Source organism: Rosa rugosa, chromosome 7 (assembly GCF_958449725.1).
Source record: "Rosa rugosa chromosome 7, drRosRugo1.1, whole genome shotgun sequence".
Taxonomy (NCBI): domain Eukaryota; kingdom Viridiplantae; phylum Streptophyta; class Magnoliopsida; order Rosales; family Rosaceae; genus Rosa; species Rosa rugosa.
In genome coordinates this window covers 16,138,531-16,152,715 of record NC_084826.1, presented here as the reverse complement: position 1 = coordinate 16,152,715, position 14,185 = coordinate 16,138,531, and the positions used below count along the sequence as shown (strand labels likewise).

At 37.6% G+C, this 14,185-nt stretch overlaps 2 protein-coding genes and 1 long non-coding RNA gene across 3 annotated transcripts; 2 read left to right on the top strand and 1 right to left on the bottom strand.

Moving 5' to 3' along the window:
• The first annotated feature begins 6,147 nt into the window (after window positions 1-6,147).
• Window positions 6,148-8,400, top strand: LOC133722476 (GDSL esterase/lipase At5g03610-like). The gene is made up of 5 exons (XM_062149367.1): window positions 6,148-6,414; window positions 6,503-6,712; window positions 6,897-7,180; window positions 7,503-7,812; window positions 7,904-8,400. The coding sequence occupies exons 1-5, from the start codon at window positions 6,348-6,350 to the stop codon at window positions 8,131-8,133; spliced, it is 1,101 nt and encodes a 366-aa protein (XP_062005351.1). The 5' UTR covers window positions 6,148-6,347; the 3' UTR covers window positions 8,134-8,400.
• Window positions 8,401-10,536: 2,136 nt separating this feature from the next.
• LOC133719772 (uncharacterized) lies at window positions 10,537-11,224 on the top strand. Its single transcript, XM_062145943.1, has one exon. The coding sequence runs from the start codon at window positions 10,682-10,684 to the stop codon at window positions 10,988-10,990; it is 309 nt and encodes a 102-aa protein (XP_062001927.1). The 5' UTR covers window positions 10,537-10,681; the 3' UTR covers window positions 10,991-11,224.
• A 966-nt stretch (window positions 11,225-12,190) lies between these two features.
• LOC133720565 (uncharacterized) lies at window positions 12,191-13,008 on the bottom strand. Its single transcript, XR_009851925.1, has 3 exons — window positions 12,900-13,008; window positions 12,480-12,558; window positions 12,191-12,346 (listed from the first exon to the last, which is right to left on the bottom strand). It is a non-coding gene; the product is annotated as an uncharacterized LOC133720565 (long non-coding RNA).
• Window positions 13,009-14,185: the final 1,177 nt, after the last annotated feature.

The following is a 14,185-nucleotide window of genomic DNA, read 5'->3' as shown; positions in this document are numbered from 1 at the left end:
ATCATTTGCAGCCAAATTACCATCACAAGGGCGACAATCCGGTACCCCAGGAATCCATGAATCTGCCCATATATTCACCATTGCACCATCACCAATCTGCCAAAACATCCTTTGTCTTAATAAGTCCCTTGTGGAGAAAATACTAAGAACAAGAAGAAGAAGCATGAGAAGAACCAGTCCAAAATGAGTCATCCGAAAAGTATTTAGCTTTAAACAATCGAGCAATCAAAGATTGAGGGTTATTGACCACTTGCCAAGCTTGTTTTGCTAACATTGCTGAATTAAACTCTGCAAAACTACGAAATCCTAGGCCTTCTTTCCCTTTAGGGTTACACAATGCCTTCCAAAGTTCCAATGAATTTTCCTTTTATCTAGCGTACTTCCCCACCAAAACTTTGCACATAATTGCTCAAGATCTTCATAGATTTTTTTTGTCAATTGGAAAACACTCATAGCATAAGTAGGGAGAGCTTACTGCAACCTCTATGGTTAAGCGTAAGTCTTTATGATATTGGTAATTCAGATTCTCGTTCCGAATTATCAAATATATGTTGTCAGCACCGCCCGGAATTGGTATGCATTTCAGAGCCAATGGTTTCCATTGATTCTGTACCCACTTCTTTTTGGGCTTCTTTAAATTTGCAGCTAATTACTGTAAATAATCGAGGTAACCTTCTCCCAAACATTTGGCTTTTTGGTTCCTTGAATATTGCTACTCCTTCTCTTGTTTCTGTTTCAGATCAGCATATCACTGTTCAAATTAAAATGGAGGGGACTCTTACTCAATTTTCTTTTGTTTATGTTGCAACCTCTATGGTTAAGCTTAAGTCTCTATGGTTAGACTTATTGACTCTTCGAAAAAATACTTCAATCCCATGGATGGCTATTGGGGATTTTAATGCAGTACTCGGGGCTCATGAAGTTTTGGGTGGGGGTATCCCACTTCGCTCTTCTTGTGAGGATTTTCGCAGTACTACAGAGCTTTGCAATTTCACCCATTTGGATACAACAGGTGCTTTCTTTACCTGGTCTAAAGGTTGGGGCCAACGCCATTTGGAGCGAAGACTTGATCGTTCTCTTTGTGATGATTGTTGATTTGGTTTTTGGCATTTTACCAAATGCATTGCTCTTCCTCGAACAATTTCTGATCATAGCAGTCTTCTATTCTCAGCTAGCAAGATTATGTCAAGTGGGCCAAAACCTTTTCGCTTCCAGTCTATGTGGCTACTTCATTCATCTTTTAAGCAGTTGGTGGCGAATTGTTGGTCTACTACCACGCCTGTGGGTTGCCCTATGTATGTCACTTTGCAAAAGTTAAGAGCCTTGAAAACTAGCCTAAAAAATTGGAATAACACTGTCTTTGGAAATGTTCATAGAAATTTGGAGGTTGCACGTGCCAATTTGGCAACCATTCAACAAAATATAGCTTCTGATGGGTCTTGTGAAAGTAATTTTGAGGCAGAAGTAAGTGCTAAGACTGCAGTTCTTGAGGCTATTCGCCAACAGGAGGCATTTTGGAGAGATAAGGCACGAGTTAAATGGTTTAGAGAAGGTGATAAATGCTCTTCTTTTTTTTCATGCTTACGCTCGGAATAAATATTCAAAAGCAACAATTAATTGTCTACAAGATGGGGAGACTCTACTCTCTGAACCACAAAGTATTGCTGATCATGTGGTCCACAAGGTGTTGATGAATTTTGTCAGGTTATTCCTAGTTTAGTCTCTGCCGATGAAAACTCTACTCTGGTTTCCATTCCTTCCGCGGATGAGATTCAGAGTGCAGTTTTCTCTATGGATCCTTCTAGCACTCCTGGTCAGGATGGCTTTCCAGTTTCTTTTTATCAAACTTGCTGGGATATTGTGGGTCAAGATGTGATTGCTTTTGTTCAGTTCTTTTTCCAACAAAACTGGTTATACCCCAATGCAAACTCTAATTTCATTGTGCTGGTGCCGAAAGTTGAGGGAGCAAGTGCTATCTCACAGCATCGTCCCATTGCACTTGCTAATTTTCTATTTAAAATTATTCCAAAGATCATAGCCAGTAGATTCGGCCCTATTGCGTCTCGGATTATCTCTCCTCAGCAAACAACTTTTCTAAATGGCCGGAGGATTTCTGATTGCATTTCACTTGTTTCGGAAGGATTTAATTTATTGGATCGGAAAATCTCAGGAGGTAATGTGGGAATTAAAGTTGATATTGCTAAAGCTTTTGATACTTTAAATTGGCAATTTCTCTTTCAGGTTTTGACACAATTTGGATTTTCTACTGGATTCATAGACTTGGTTGCTACCATCCTAAAGTCAGCAAAGCTTTCTGTCTTAATAAATGGTTCTCCTCATGGTTTCTTCAGTTGTGCATGGGGGGTAAGACAAGGGGATCCTCTCTCCCCTCTCTTATTTTGCCTTGCAGAAGAAGCACTAAGTCGGGGACTCTCTTTGCTTTTTTCTTCTCGACATGTTAAGCCTAATTCGCAGCCAAGAGGTTGTGCACTCACACATGTGCTCTATGTTGATGATCTGTTTATTTGGTCGTGGGGATGCCAATTCTCTCAAACGATTACATAAATTTCTAGTAAATTATGGTGCTGCTTTGGGGCAAATGGTGAATAAGGATAAAAGTACTTTCTATATGGGGGAGTCTTATTCCCATAGACGTAAATGTGTGAAACGGATTCTTGGTTTTAAATTCGGAGCTACCCCTTTCACTTATTTGGGTGTACCCATATTTAAGGGCAAGCCACGTCGAATTCATCTTCAAGGTATTGCGGATAAAGCAAAGGCTCGTCTTTTGGGGTGGCAAGGAAAACTTTTATCCATGGCGGGCCGGGTGCAATTGGTACATGATGTTTTTTAGAGTTTACTTCTTCATAGCTGCTATGTCTACCTTTGGCCCTCATCTCTCTTGAAACACTTGTCTGCTTGTGTTCGTAATTTTATTTGGTCTGGGAACTTGGCTATTAAAAAGATTGTCACCGTTTCTTGGTGGCAAGTCTGTGCTCCTAAGGAAGAAGCTGGTCTTGGTTTACGTGATCTTAAATCCAATAACACTACTGCTCTTCTAAGTTTAGGCTGGAATGTTCTCACATCTGTATCCTTATGGAGCTCTTTTGCATGCACTCGTTTCTCTATTTGTCGTCAAATGAAGTATAGATATTTTGGTTCTTCAATTTGGCATGGTTTAAAGGCTATTCTTCCACTAATTTTCCAGAATTCCAGATGGCTTGTAGGGGACGGTAAATCTGTCATGTTTTGGTCATATCGTTGGCTCGATACTCCTCTGCTTGACAAGCTTCAAGCTCAACACTTTCCTGCACCGTTATTGACTAAAGTGGAGTCTTTTGTATCTGGTCAGCAATGGGTCTTACCAAATAGCTTTATTACTTCTTTTCCTACTTTGGCTGCTGAAATTCTTCATACAACTCTTCCCATTGATTCAACACCTGATCTCTTATTTTGGGAAACTTCTAGCTCTGGGCATTTTTCTTTTTCAGAGGGTTATGAGCTTATTCGCCAGCGCCTAGCATCGGCTGATTGGGCAACAAAGATATGGTGGCATTTCATTCCCCCACGTTACTCTATGCTAGCGTGGCGTCTCTTGCATAATAAGTTGTAAACTGATGATCAACTTCAAAGACGTGGCATTCCTATGGTCTCTGTTTGTCAGCTCTGTTATTTTGGCTATTTGGAGGACTCAGATCACTTATTTGTCTCATGCACCTTTGCTCAACATGTTTGGCAATGGTTGGCATGTTGCTTTGGGACTTCATTGCCTTCTAATGGTTCTATTGGTGATTTTCTAAACTCAATCACATGTAAGCCTTTTTCTCCTCAACTGAAAAATCTTTGGATTGGTGGTTGTCTTTATGTTTTAATGGCTATAAGGAAGACACGCAATAGGCTACGCTTTGATGATAAACCTCCTTCTCTTATGAGAGTTTTCCTGTCCACTAAAGCTTGTCTTCGTTTCGCTGCTCCCCACATGCCCGGTCACTCAAGTGGTATTTTAGATAATAATTTATTGATTGGGTTGGGTATTCAGCCTACCTCAAGGTCTCACATTGCTTCAAGATTGGTTCTATGACATCCCCGGCCCAATCTCTCCATGAGTTAAACTTAATATTGATGGCTTGGCTAAGGGTAATCCTGGGCCTGTAGCTTGTGGTGGTGTGTTTAGAGATAGTAATGGTCATTACATTGGTGGTTTCTGTCGTGGGCTAGGTAACCAAACTGCCTTCTTCGCCGAATTAATGGGAGTTATTCTTGGGATTGACTATGCTTTTAAGTTTGGTTGGCGCTATATTTGGCTTGAGAGTGATTCAACTACTGTTCTTGCATGCATTGCCTCTTCTTCCTTCTCTCCACCATGGCCTCTTCGTATTGCATGGTTAAATTGCTTATCACGCATCCGATCAATGTCCTTTTATTGCTTTCATGTTCTTCGTGAAGGGAATACTGTTGCAGACAGATTGGCGAACTTGGGTTTGGCTTCTTCTTCGTTGGTATGGTATGAGGTTCCACCGCTTGCTCTTTTTTTTTTTCTTCGAATGGATGACTTGGGTTTCCCCTATCAGCGTGATACCTAAAAGTTGGTGGGCTCATGGTTCCATTGAAGCAAGGATTTACTACAGCACCACATGTTTATGGTTATGTTGTAACCTTTTTAGAGTAGCAGATGGAATTCAGTTTTTCCATTTTTCATTTTTCTGCATTAGACTGGGGGGTACATTTTTGTCCCATGTTTTTGTAATTTTAGCTTTTTCATTAATAAAATTTTATGATAAGGGGACAGACGGTGGGTTCCCAGAGTGTGGTAGGCACCTCTCCTTTGGGATTGAGGGTGAGACTTGTTCCATACATCGTCTACCTCGGAGGAACTAATATCGCTTAATCCCTTATCGATTAAAAAAAAAAAAGTAGGAAGAGCTTGCTCCACTACTCTGATAAGAATGTCTCTTCCTGCACCACTCAACAACTTACCTTGCCAATTAGAAACCTTCTTAGCCAAATTTTCTTTGATATATTGAAACGTAGCTGTCATCTTCCTCCCTACATAGGTTGGGAGATTTTTCATGGGACTCAATAACCTCAACTCCCAACAAACAAAACACCTCCTCCTTCATATTATCAAAAATATTTTTGCTAAATACAACAGAGCTTTTATCAAAGTTAACCAACTGACCTGAGGCCCTGCCATATGTTTCAATAACATCATGTATTTGATAACAATCCTACAGTGAAGCTTTAGCATAAAGCATGCTGTCGTCGGCAAATAATAGGTATGGAGACAAAGGGTCACCTTGCCTTAATCCCCTACTTGGAGTCACATGGCCACGAGGCTTACCTCTCACCAAGAATGAGCATCTGACAGAGCAAACACATTGCATCACCATCTCTATCCAAATAGAAGCAAAACCAAACCTCTCCATAACTTTTTGAAGGAAAGTCCATTCCATCCTATCATAAGCTTTGCTCAAGTCCAATTTTAGAGCCATGTAACCGTCACCACCCTCCCTTTTATTATGGACAAAGTGAGCAAGCTCATTAGCCACAAGAATGTTATCAGTAATCAACCTTTCAGGAACAAAAGCACTCTGATATGGTGAAATCAACTCCGGTAAAGTCAATTTCAGCCTGTTGGCTATAACTTTCGAACAAATCTTGTAGATCACATTGCACAACGCTATAGGCCTTAAATCTGACATATGCTCCGGATTATTCACCTTTGGGATAAGACAAATATGTGTGAAATTAATTTGTCGTAGATGCTGACCTGAATGAAGAAAACTCTGAACTGCCTCAGTTACCTCATCCCCAATCAATTCCCAGTAGTGTTGGAAAAATAATGGGGGCATCCCCGTAGGCCTTGGGGATTTAGTAGGGTATATTTGAAATAAGGCACACCTATAACTTCATCCTGAGAATATTAAACACATAATTGCTCATTCATAACTTGAGAGACACAAGGTTGGATAGCCTCCAATGTTGCTGCCATTGCTTCCATTGCTTCCACATCGATGTCTGATGCTGTAAACATTATCATAAGTTCCCAACTCATCACTTGCCGATCAGTGAATGTTATGGGTCAAACCACTCTCTACACTTTTTGTTAGTAATCTTAATCTATACTCGACTTGTAAAGATTGACCTTGGGATCGGAAGTTGACCTTGCATTTATACGTTTGAAGTGGAAAGCGAAAGCCAACCAAGACCTTCACGTCACTAATTAATCACCGAAAGAAACGATCGAAGAAAGATAGTATGTCATATAATTACTCTTTCTTACATTTCTTAAACACTATACAGTTCGCATCTTCTTTCATCATCTAAAGGTCTGTAGTCTCTGTACCATGGAACTAGCTAAGTCAGCTCAAAGGCTCTTCCTTCCTCTCTTTCTGATCTTTTGTTTCATTTCAGGTCCAAATTCTCTACCTCTGCAGTATGTCTCTCTCATAAATCCCAGATAAGCTTTTGCTGATTATCTTTAACTTGATGCTTTGTGTAGGAGAAGGAGGGGCGCGGCAGCTAGTTTCAGCAACTGTCCAGAGCAATTGGCGACCAACAAAGCTATTTGTTTTCGGAGACTCCTTTGCTGCCACAGGCAACAATGACAATGACTTTTTGAACATCCCTTGGAATTATCCTTATGGAAAGACCTTTCCAGGAAAAGCAACTGGCCGTTACTCCGATGGTCGTGTCCTCACTGATTTCATTGGTAATTTGCTTTATTTGGGATCTAATTGATTGTCTAATATGTTAACAACAAGGAGCAGTTAGGTTTTTGGGATTCAATAGTTATATATCAAATTATCAACAATGTAAATTAAAGCACACAATTCACATATGTTTGTGTCCTTTAACCATGTGAATGTTTTTGTCTGTACATGTCTGTTTTGCAGCCAAGTTCATAGGAGTGAAGTCTCCGATCTCATACAAATTAAAAAATAAAGTTGCAGGCGATTATTTGAAATACGGGATGAATTTCGCATATGCAGACACAGGTGTGACCAGTCTCTCATACTTTTACCCAAACTTGACCACCCAAATAGACTACTTTCAGCGGATTATCGAGGGAGCAAGTTCTGTATACAACACCACAGACCTCCACTCCTCTGTGGCCCTGGTTACCGTTTCCGGTGATGACTATGAGTCTTACATTTTCAGCATGGAGGGTCAGACTCCGGTGAGGTCCTTCTTGCCAAGTGTTTTAATTAACTATCTGAGTTATTCATTGCTCAAGTCTTGACTGAAACATTATTACTTGTACAGCAAGAATCAGCAAAACTGGAAAACATCTAGTTATTTTGATTATCATTATATTTTAAGATATGTTTGATTCCAGCACCTAGATAACTTAACGATGTCCAATTTAGCTGTTTGAATTGATGATTTTTCAGAGATGACCTAAACCAAAACTGCTCAAAACTTTACACATGCCCTATCTTAAACTCAAACCTGAATTTTATATACACATGTTTCATCAGTGAACTCCTTCTGTCTTTCAGGCCCATCCATTACAGAGTTGGAAATCCTTTAGCACATCAATAGTAAATCACGTAACTACTAGTTTAAAACGTATCCATGACTTGGGAGTGAAGAAAATACTCGTGACTGCCCTGGAACCTATGGGATGTCGCCCTACTGGTACGGCCGTATTCTCATACAAAAAGTGCAATGAAACCCGGAACTCACTTTCCAGGTCTCACAACCTCCTCTTGCAGGAAGCCGTGGCCAAGTTGAACAACCAAACCAAGAGTTCGTCCTTTGTCATTCTTGATCTTTATACGTCCTTCATGTCCGCATTCAAAAACAAAGGTAATGTAACATTGAATGTCATTTATTCTAATTACAGCTAAGATTAATTGTGTAGTCATGCTTGAAGTATATGAATCTTGTGCCTGGACAGGAAGCATAAAGTTTAAGGACAGATTAAAGCCATGTTGTGCTAGTGTAACACCCGGATATCCATATGGGTGTGGCACTATGAGTGATATTCCGGGGGAAGATACGTATACCATTTGCGAGAGTGAAGCTGCTGCATTCTTTTGGGACTATGCTCACCCTACACAACAAGGATGGTTTTCTGTGTATTCAAACCTCAAAGCTACACTTAAGAAGCTCTACCAAAATCAATGATTCCTACCTCACCCTGGAAACCCATGCATATGGTTTTTGCTAGCGTAGGGATATCCGTCTCACTGTGGTACCCGAAAACTTTCTGTGCGCACATTGAATAGCTAGCTAGTTGTTCGTTTTGCATGTATTGATTGCTGTGATCAACTAATTGATGTGATTAGTATTTTAATTTCCCTTATATTATGTAATAATAAATCTGATCCCTCTTAACAGTTGCTCTTTTTATAAAGAGTGGATATCCTTAACTAGGGCGACTTCACATTCCAAGAAACTTGATAATCCAAGCTTTTTTTTTTATTGGCACGTAAAGCACACACTGCTAATGTAGTTCGTCACCGTTATATACCCTTCGTTTTTCATTATGATAACCACTGCGGAAGAGTGACGAGCTTCACAGCTGGACCAGTGCATTTTCAAGAGATATGGGATAAAAAATTCTTGCATACAACATGCACTGGCTTGGTTTGCACTCGGCCAGTTTGATCATTTTTCTTTGGTGTTGACAAAACCGGTTCAAGTTGACGTACAAGTGGATCGAAAACTGAAAGAGTTCGACATGTGATTCAATACACAGACCAACAAACAAGAAAGACGTGATTGCATGTTTTAAGTTGATGAGGCTGCCCATTTTATAATACTACCGACTGACTTTAGTTAATTAGCGAATTATTCATGTACGTATGAAATTTTTTTAAAAAAATTTGTTCTCCGAATTTTCAAGCTATATACGTGGACAACTTATATTAGGTGACGTGAAACATGTGTGGCTGCAAAGCATTTACACTACTAAAATCAATTGGTGTTTGAGAGCCTAAATCGGCCTTCGCATGTGTGGGAAATTATCAAGCTATAGATATAGACAGCTTATATTGGGTGATGTGGAGTCTGTGTGGCTTCTTGATACTATGATAAAATAATATGAACTTCACGACTGATACCAGTTAGCAATAGTTAAAGAAAGACCCAAATTCTTATAAACACATTTATATGGTCTTCATTTCTCGATGTAAATATCACATTCTCAACATAACATATTGTAGAATTTCTCAATACAAATTATTGAACCACGTCAAAATTATATTTAAGTTAGCCATAATGATATAAAAGAAACAGAACTAAATGCAAATGATGCATAATTAAAGATAATGATCAAAGAAAGATGATGATTTGACTAATTGACGTGTGGATCAAGTTGAAGGGAAAAAAAAAAAAGACCAATTACTTCACATGCATGTGATTCTTGGGTTCGATCTTAATCATTATATGAAGTCGTGTTCAAGTATTTTAGTTTATGGAGGTCTTCACATCACGTACATGACCCTTGAATACAGAGATGTTCCCCCTGGTCAACAGCTGACTAGGGATTATTTGCTCAACTACCGTCATATATGATGTAGACGTACCATTTCCATTGACAGTTTGAAATAACAGCCATTCTTTTGTCTTGCATGAATATATTTTTTTTTTATAACATAAAAAATGAACAACAATTAAAAAACAAAATCTCTACAAACACCCTCTCCCAGCTGATCTAATTGAAACGCTGGAGACCAAAAAGAGTAACAAAAGAACCAGATAGAAAGATGATTAGAAGTATGAGCTGCCAAAGCAAACAGCCATTCTTTTTATCTTGCATGAATAATTTTTGAAACCACCTATTCATAGTTTCATACTCGATCGTTATTTAGCTAATTATTAATCTATCAAGAACAAAAATGTTATAGTTTTATCGGAAATTATTTGATGAACAAAAATCTTATTCAACTCAAGAAAGTACAAAAGTTCAATAATATTTTTTGACTAAACCCTCTGCGCCACCTTCTGTTAATAAGTCTTTAAAGCCTTAACTAGGGAAGGAAGCTCTAAGAAGCTAAAGAAAAACAAAACAAATTAGAAACAGGTGTCAAAAACCGAAGACCAAATACATTTTATAAAGCAGTTTAACCAACCATTTCTCTTTTCTTCTTTTGTCTTGCATGAATAGTTTTTGAAACCAACTATTCATAGTTTCATACTCGATCGTTATTTAACTAATTATTAATCTATCAAGAACAGGTGGCAAGGGATAATGTTATAGTTTTATCGGAAATTATTTGACGAACAAAAATCTTATTCAACGCCAGAAAGTACACGAGTTCAATAATATCTTTTGACTTAACCCTCTACACCACCTTCTGTTAACAAGTCTTTAAAGCCTTAACTAGGGAAGGCAGCTCTAAGAAGCCTAAAGAAAAACATAACGAATTAGACAGAGGTGTCAAAAACCCAAGACCAAATCCATTTTATAAAGCAGTTTAACCAACTATTTCCCTCTTCTTTAATTAATCTTGTTTAGGTTACTTATTCCAAGTATTTTCTGCTGACATTACCTACCACAATGAGATCGATAGAACCCTATCAACTCGATTCGACCAAAAATAACACCCACTCCAACCACCCATGAAAACAACACCTTCTCTTAAATACCACATAAGTAATCCTTACAGAAAATCAAACCCACAACCACAGACTCGAAAAAGCCTCAAGTTGACCGAAAAGATCGATCAACATGGTGTCTGCTTCCACAACTGCAATGGCCGAGAAGATTTCTTGGTATTGTGCTTTGTTCTTGGCCCTGATGCTGGTTTTAAGCTGCTGTCAATCAAGCGAAAGCGAATTCAATTCGAGAATGCTACAAGTCCAAAGGAGTCGTTTGAACAAGCCGTGTGATGAAATTTACGTGGTTCATGAAGGCGAGACGCTGCAAACGATTAGTGAAAAATGTGAAGATCCTTACATTGTTGAAGAGAATCCACACATTCATGACCCTGATGATGTTTTCCCTGGCTTGGTCATTAAGATTACTTCATACAAATAAGGGTACGTAGATATTATATATGCAAGAGTTTCTCCTTTTAATTTGTTGTAACTAAGGAAGCAAGCGCGCTTATACAATTTGATTTTCGACGAGAAGTTACCTTTGATGCGCTTATACTTTTGTACTAGTAAACAAACCCGCGCGTCGCTGCGGGATAAAGGTAATCAAGTCGTGCAAAATAAAGTTGCTATCTTTCACAATTGTGACCCATATCCATTGTATATGAATATTATCTAATGGTCAAGTAATATCAAGCTTTGAAATATTATATAGTTGCTTTCAATATTAACAACTCTTGATCAGTAAAGAGTATAGAAAAGAAATTACAACAGCTTTACATAATAGGAAAACTGTAGTAGTTTTTATGATGCCAAACAAATTTAGTATAAAAATCCAATTCACAACTCGTTAACAACAGTTGTTAAAATAAACATTCATAAAGATTTTACGGAAAATTCAACAGTTCATCAACTTCAACAAAACTGTCCCACCTATCCAAACACAATTAAAGATAATATTAGTAAACCATAACAAAAATTCAAAATAGAAAAATAAAATTGACAAAACAAAACTTAATTATAATGTATATGCAGTTACAACTGAAAAAAAAAATACAAATGCGAGTAATAAACAACACCAAAACAAAACTGAAGAATGCTTCAAAACTGATGACTACATCAAAAGGACATGAGGTGTTTTTTTTTTTTTTTAATAATCTGGACTGAACATCTACAACATGATTCTCTCTTCTCTCTCTCTCTTTCTCTAACTCTTATACACTCCATGCAATACTGAGTTAATTCTTTGTAAAATTGCAATTTAGAAGTAGTTTGGTACGTACAATCCAAAGGAAAACTGGTGACTGGCTCCAGAAGTTCAAATGCCTTCTCTTCCGAATGATGTATCCCTTGCACACCTAAACCTTTCTGGGTCGACAATACAAATACTGTATAAGGTATAGTGATTAAGAAAGCTTAAAATTTGTCAACCGGTGTCTGAGATGACATTACAGATTCCAAAAAGGAAAATATAACAGTCCATAGAATCTTAATATGTAGGAACACTTGATATGTTAAGAAAGTCAGCCTGCAGTCTAACTAAATTGATTTGCATACTTAAATAAATCATCATGTTCAGAGCAACCTGATAACTAAGCCTGGAAAAGAGATGGAATAATAAGCATCTGAATAGTAGCATGTAGGATCAATATATACGTAGCAAAATTAGAGATCGCTTTACCTTATGCGCCTTTCCTAAACCTTTGGGTAGAAGATCAAGAATGATGGCTTCCCAAAGCTTTTACCCTCTGAAATAGAGCAACGATGTCTGTCATTCATTTCACACGCGCATTCACACCTACATACAAAGAAATGATCTGTTATTTCAAGATCTATCCATTGTCATTTTGGGGCAACATTGCTATAAAACATTGAAAATTAAGAATGCAGTAAAAGATAAAGGAAACATTGGTTGAAGAGCAAATTAGTACGCAATTCTTATATACTGCATCTCCAGCAGGTGAAGCTCCATCACAATATCGAATCTTCACACGTTCCAATTGTAAAAACCTGGTTTACCATCAAGATCATAATCAGAACAATTTCCCTTGGTTATATCAGATAATGTCAGTGCAAAAACACTTCTGTTCTTATATTTATAACATCCTTATAGAGCTTTGGTAACATGCTTGTGAAATGTATGTGCAGAGGTAACCCAGAATCTGAACATTTCATTCAACAACATAGAAAGAGGTTAATTCATTATCAAACTTATTTGTATTCGACAGAGGAAGTCAAATGAATAAGCCTAAGAAGAGAAAAACAAAGCAACGCATATACAACGACAAACTCTAATGTTTAAGCAAGCATGTAGACACTCACATTATGAAACCTAACGATATGAAACTTACATGATGGTTCATGCCATCATACCATAGTTGACGGAATAAGGAACTCACGTTCTTCCTGAAAAACAGATTATATCCAAACAAAACTATCAAATACAATTTCAAACACTTGAAAAACAAAAGAGGTAACTGTCTTAGGGAAAGATTAAAACTTGACTCTTTGTTGATTAAAACTGAAGTATCTATAGATTTGTAAGTATTTAACCAAATGTCCTGCCTCTTTATCAAACACCACACAACCCCAATAACACAAATGAATAGCATTTGACATAAAGAACCCACACACATCATTATTCACAATATTGTGTAATGTAACTACCACTTCTGGAGTAATATCCTTTGGAGTTGCACTATCATTGGTTTTTACACTCTGAAGGAGAAACTAAGTGTCCATGCATTGCATGTCTGGAGGAGCCTCTTTCTGCGCCTGCATTGTAACTAAATAACAACAAAAAATTAAATAACATTAATCTATGTCACTCACAAAAACACAATCCACATATACCATACATAAAATGATTACTATTCACCTATAACATTACATGTGAATAGTGGCAAGACAACTCCCGTGTTCGGACGACACAATACTTCTTGGAATTCATAGTTTTGACTGAAACACAACCAAAAGTAATATCAAACATCCAAGACATCCTAGAGATTATACAAAATCAAAGAATCAAAAACAAATGTATTTTGCACACCCTAAAACCCTGAGATCAGATTTTTAAAACCCTAATATTAATCAGTTTATAAGGAATAGTAATTAATAAAAACCAAACAATTTCCACTTCCACCACTTACGTAGTTCTTGAAACAATGTTGCAAAGACAAATACATAGGACCTATTCAATTTCAACAATACATAGCAGACTCCTTGTTGATGAAAATTTCAATAAAAGCCCAATCTTTCCCACTACACAAATCAACCAAGCATCAAATTTCAAAACCCAGAAAAAAAAAATGATGGAAAAAGAAACTGAAAAACCAAAATTCAGAGAGAAACATATGCTTTGCTGATCGAAAATCCCAATAAAAACTCACCCTTTCCCACTGCAGAAACCAATAGATTGAGATACATCGTGAATATCAGAACTAATAAAATAAAAGTTGAGGACCAAGAACAGAACTCAGGCGAATAATCGAACCGAGCACAAAGGGAATTACCAGAGATATCGAACGGAAAATTTCATATTGGAAGTTGTTGTTCTTGCAATATGAAAGAAAATTGAAACTTTTTCCTCTACTCCCTTGGCTATGTGTCTCTCACTCTCTTTCTGCATGAAAGAAGT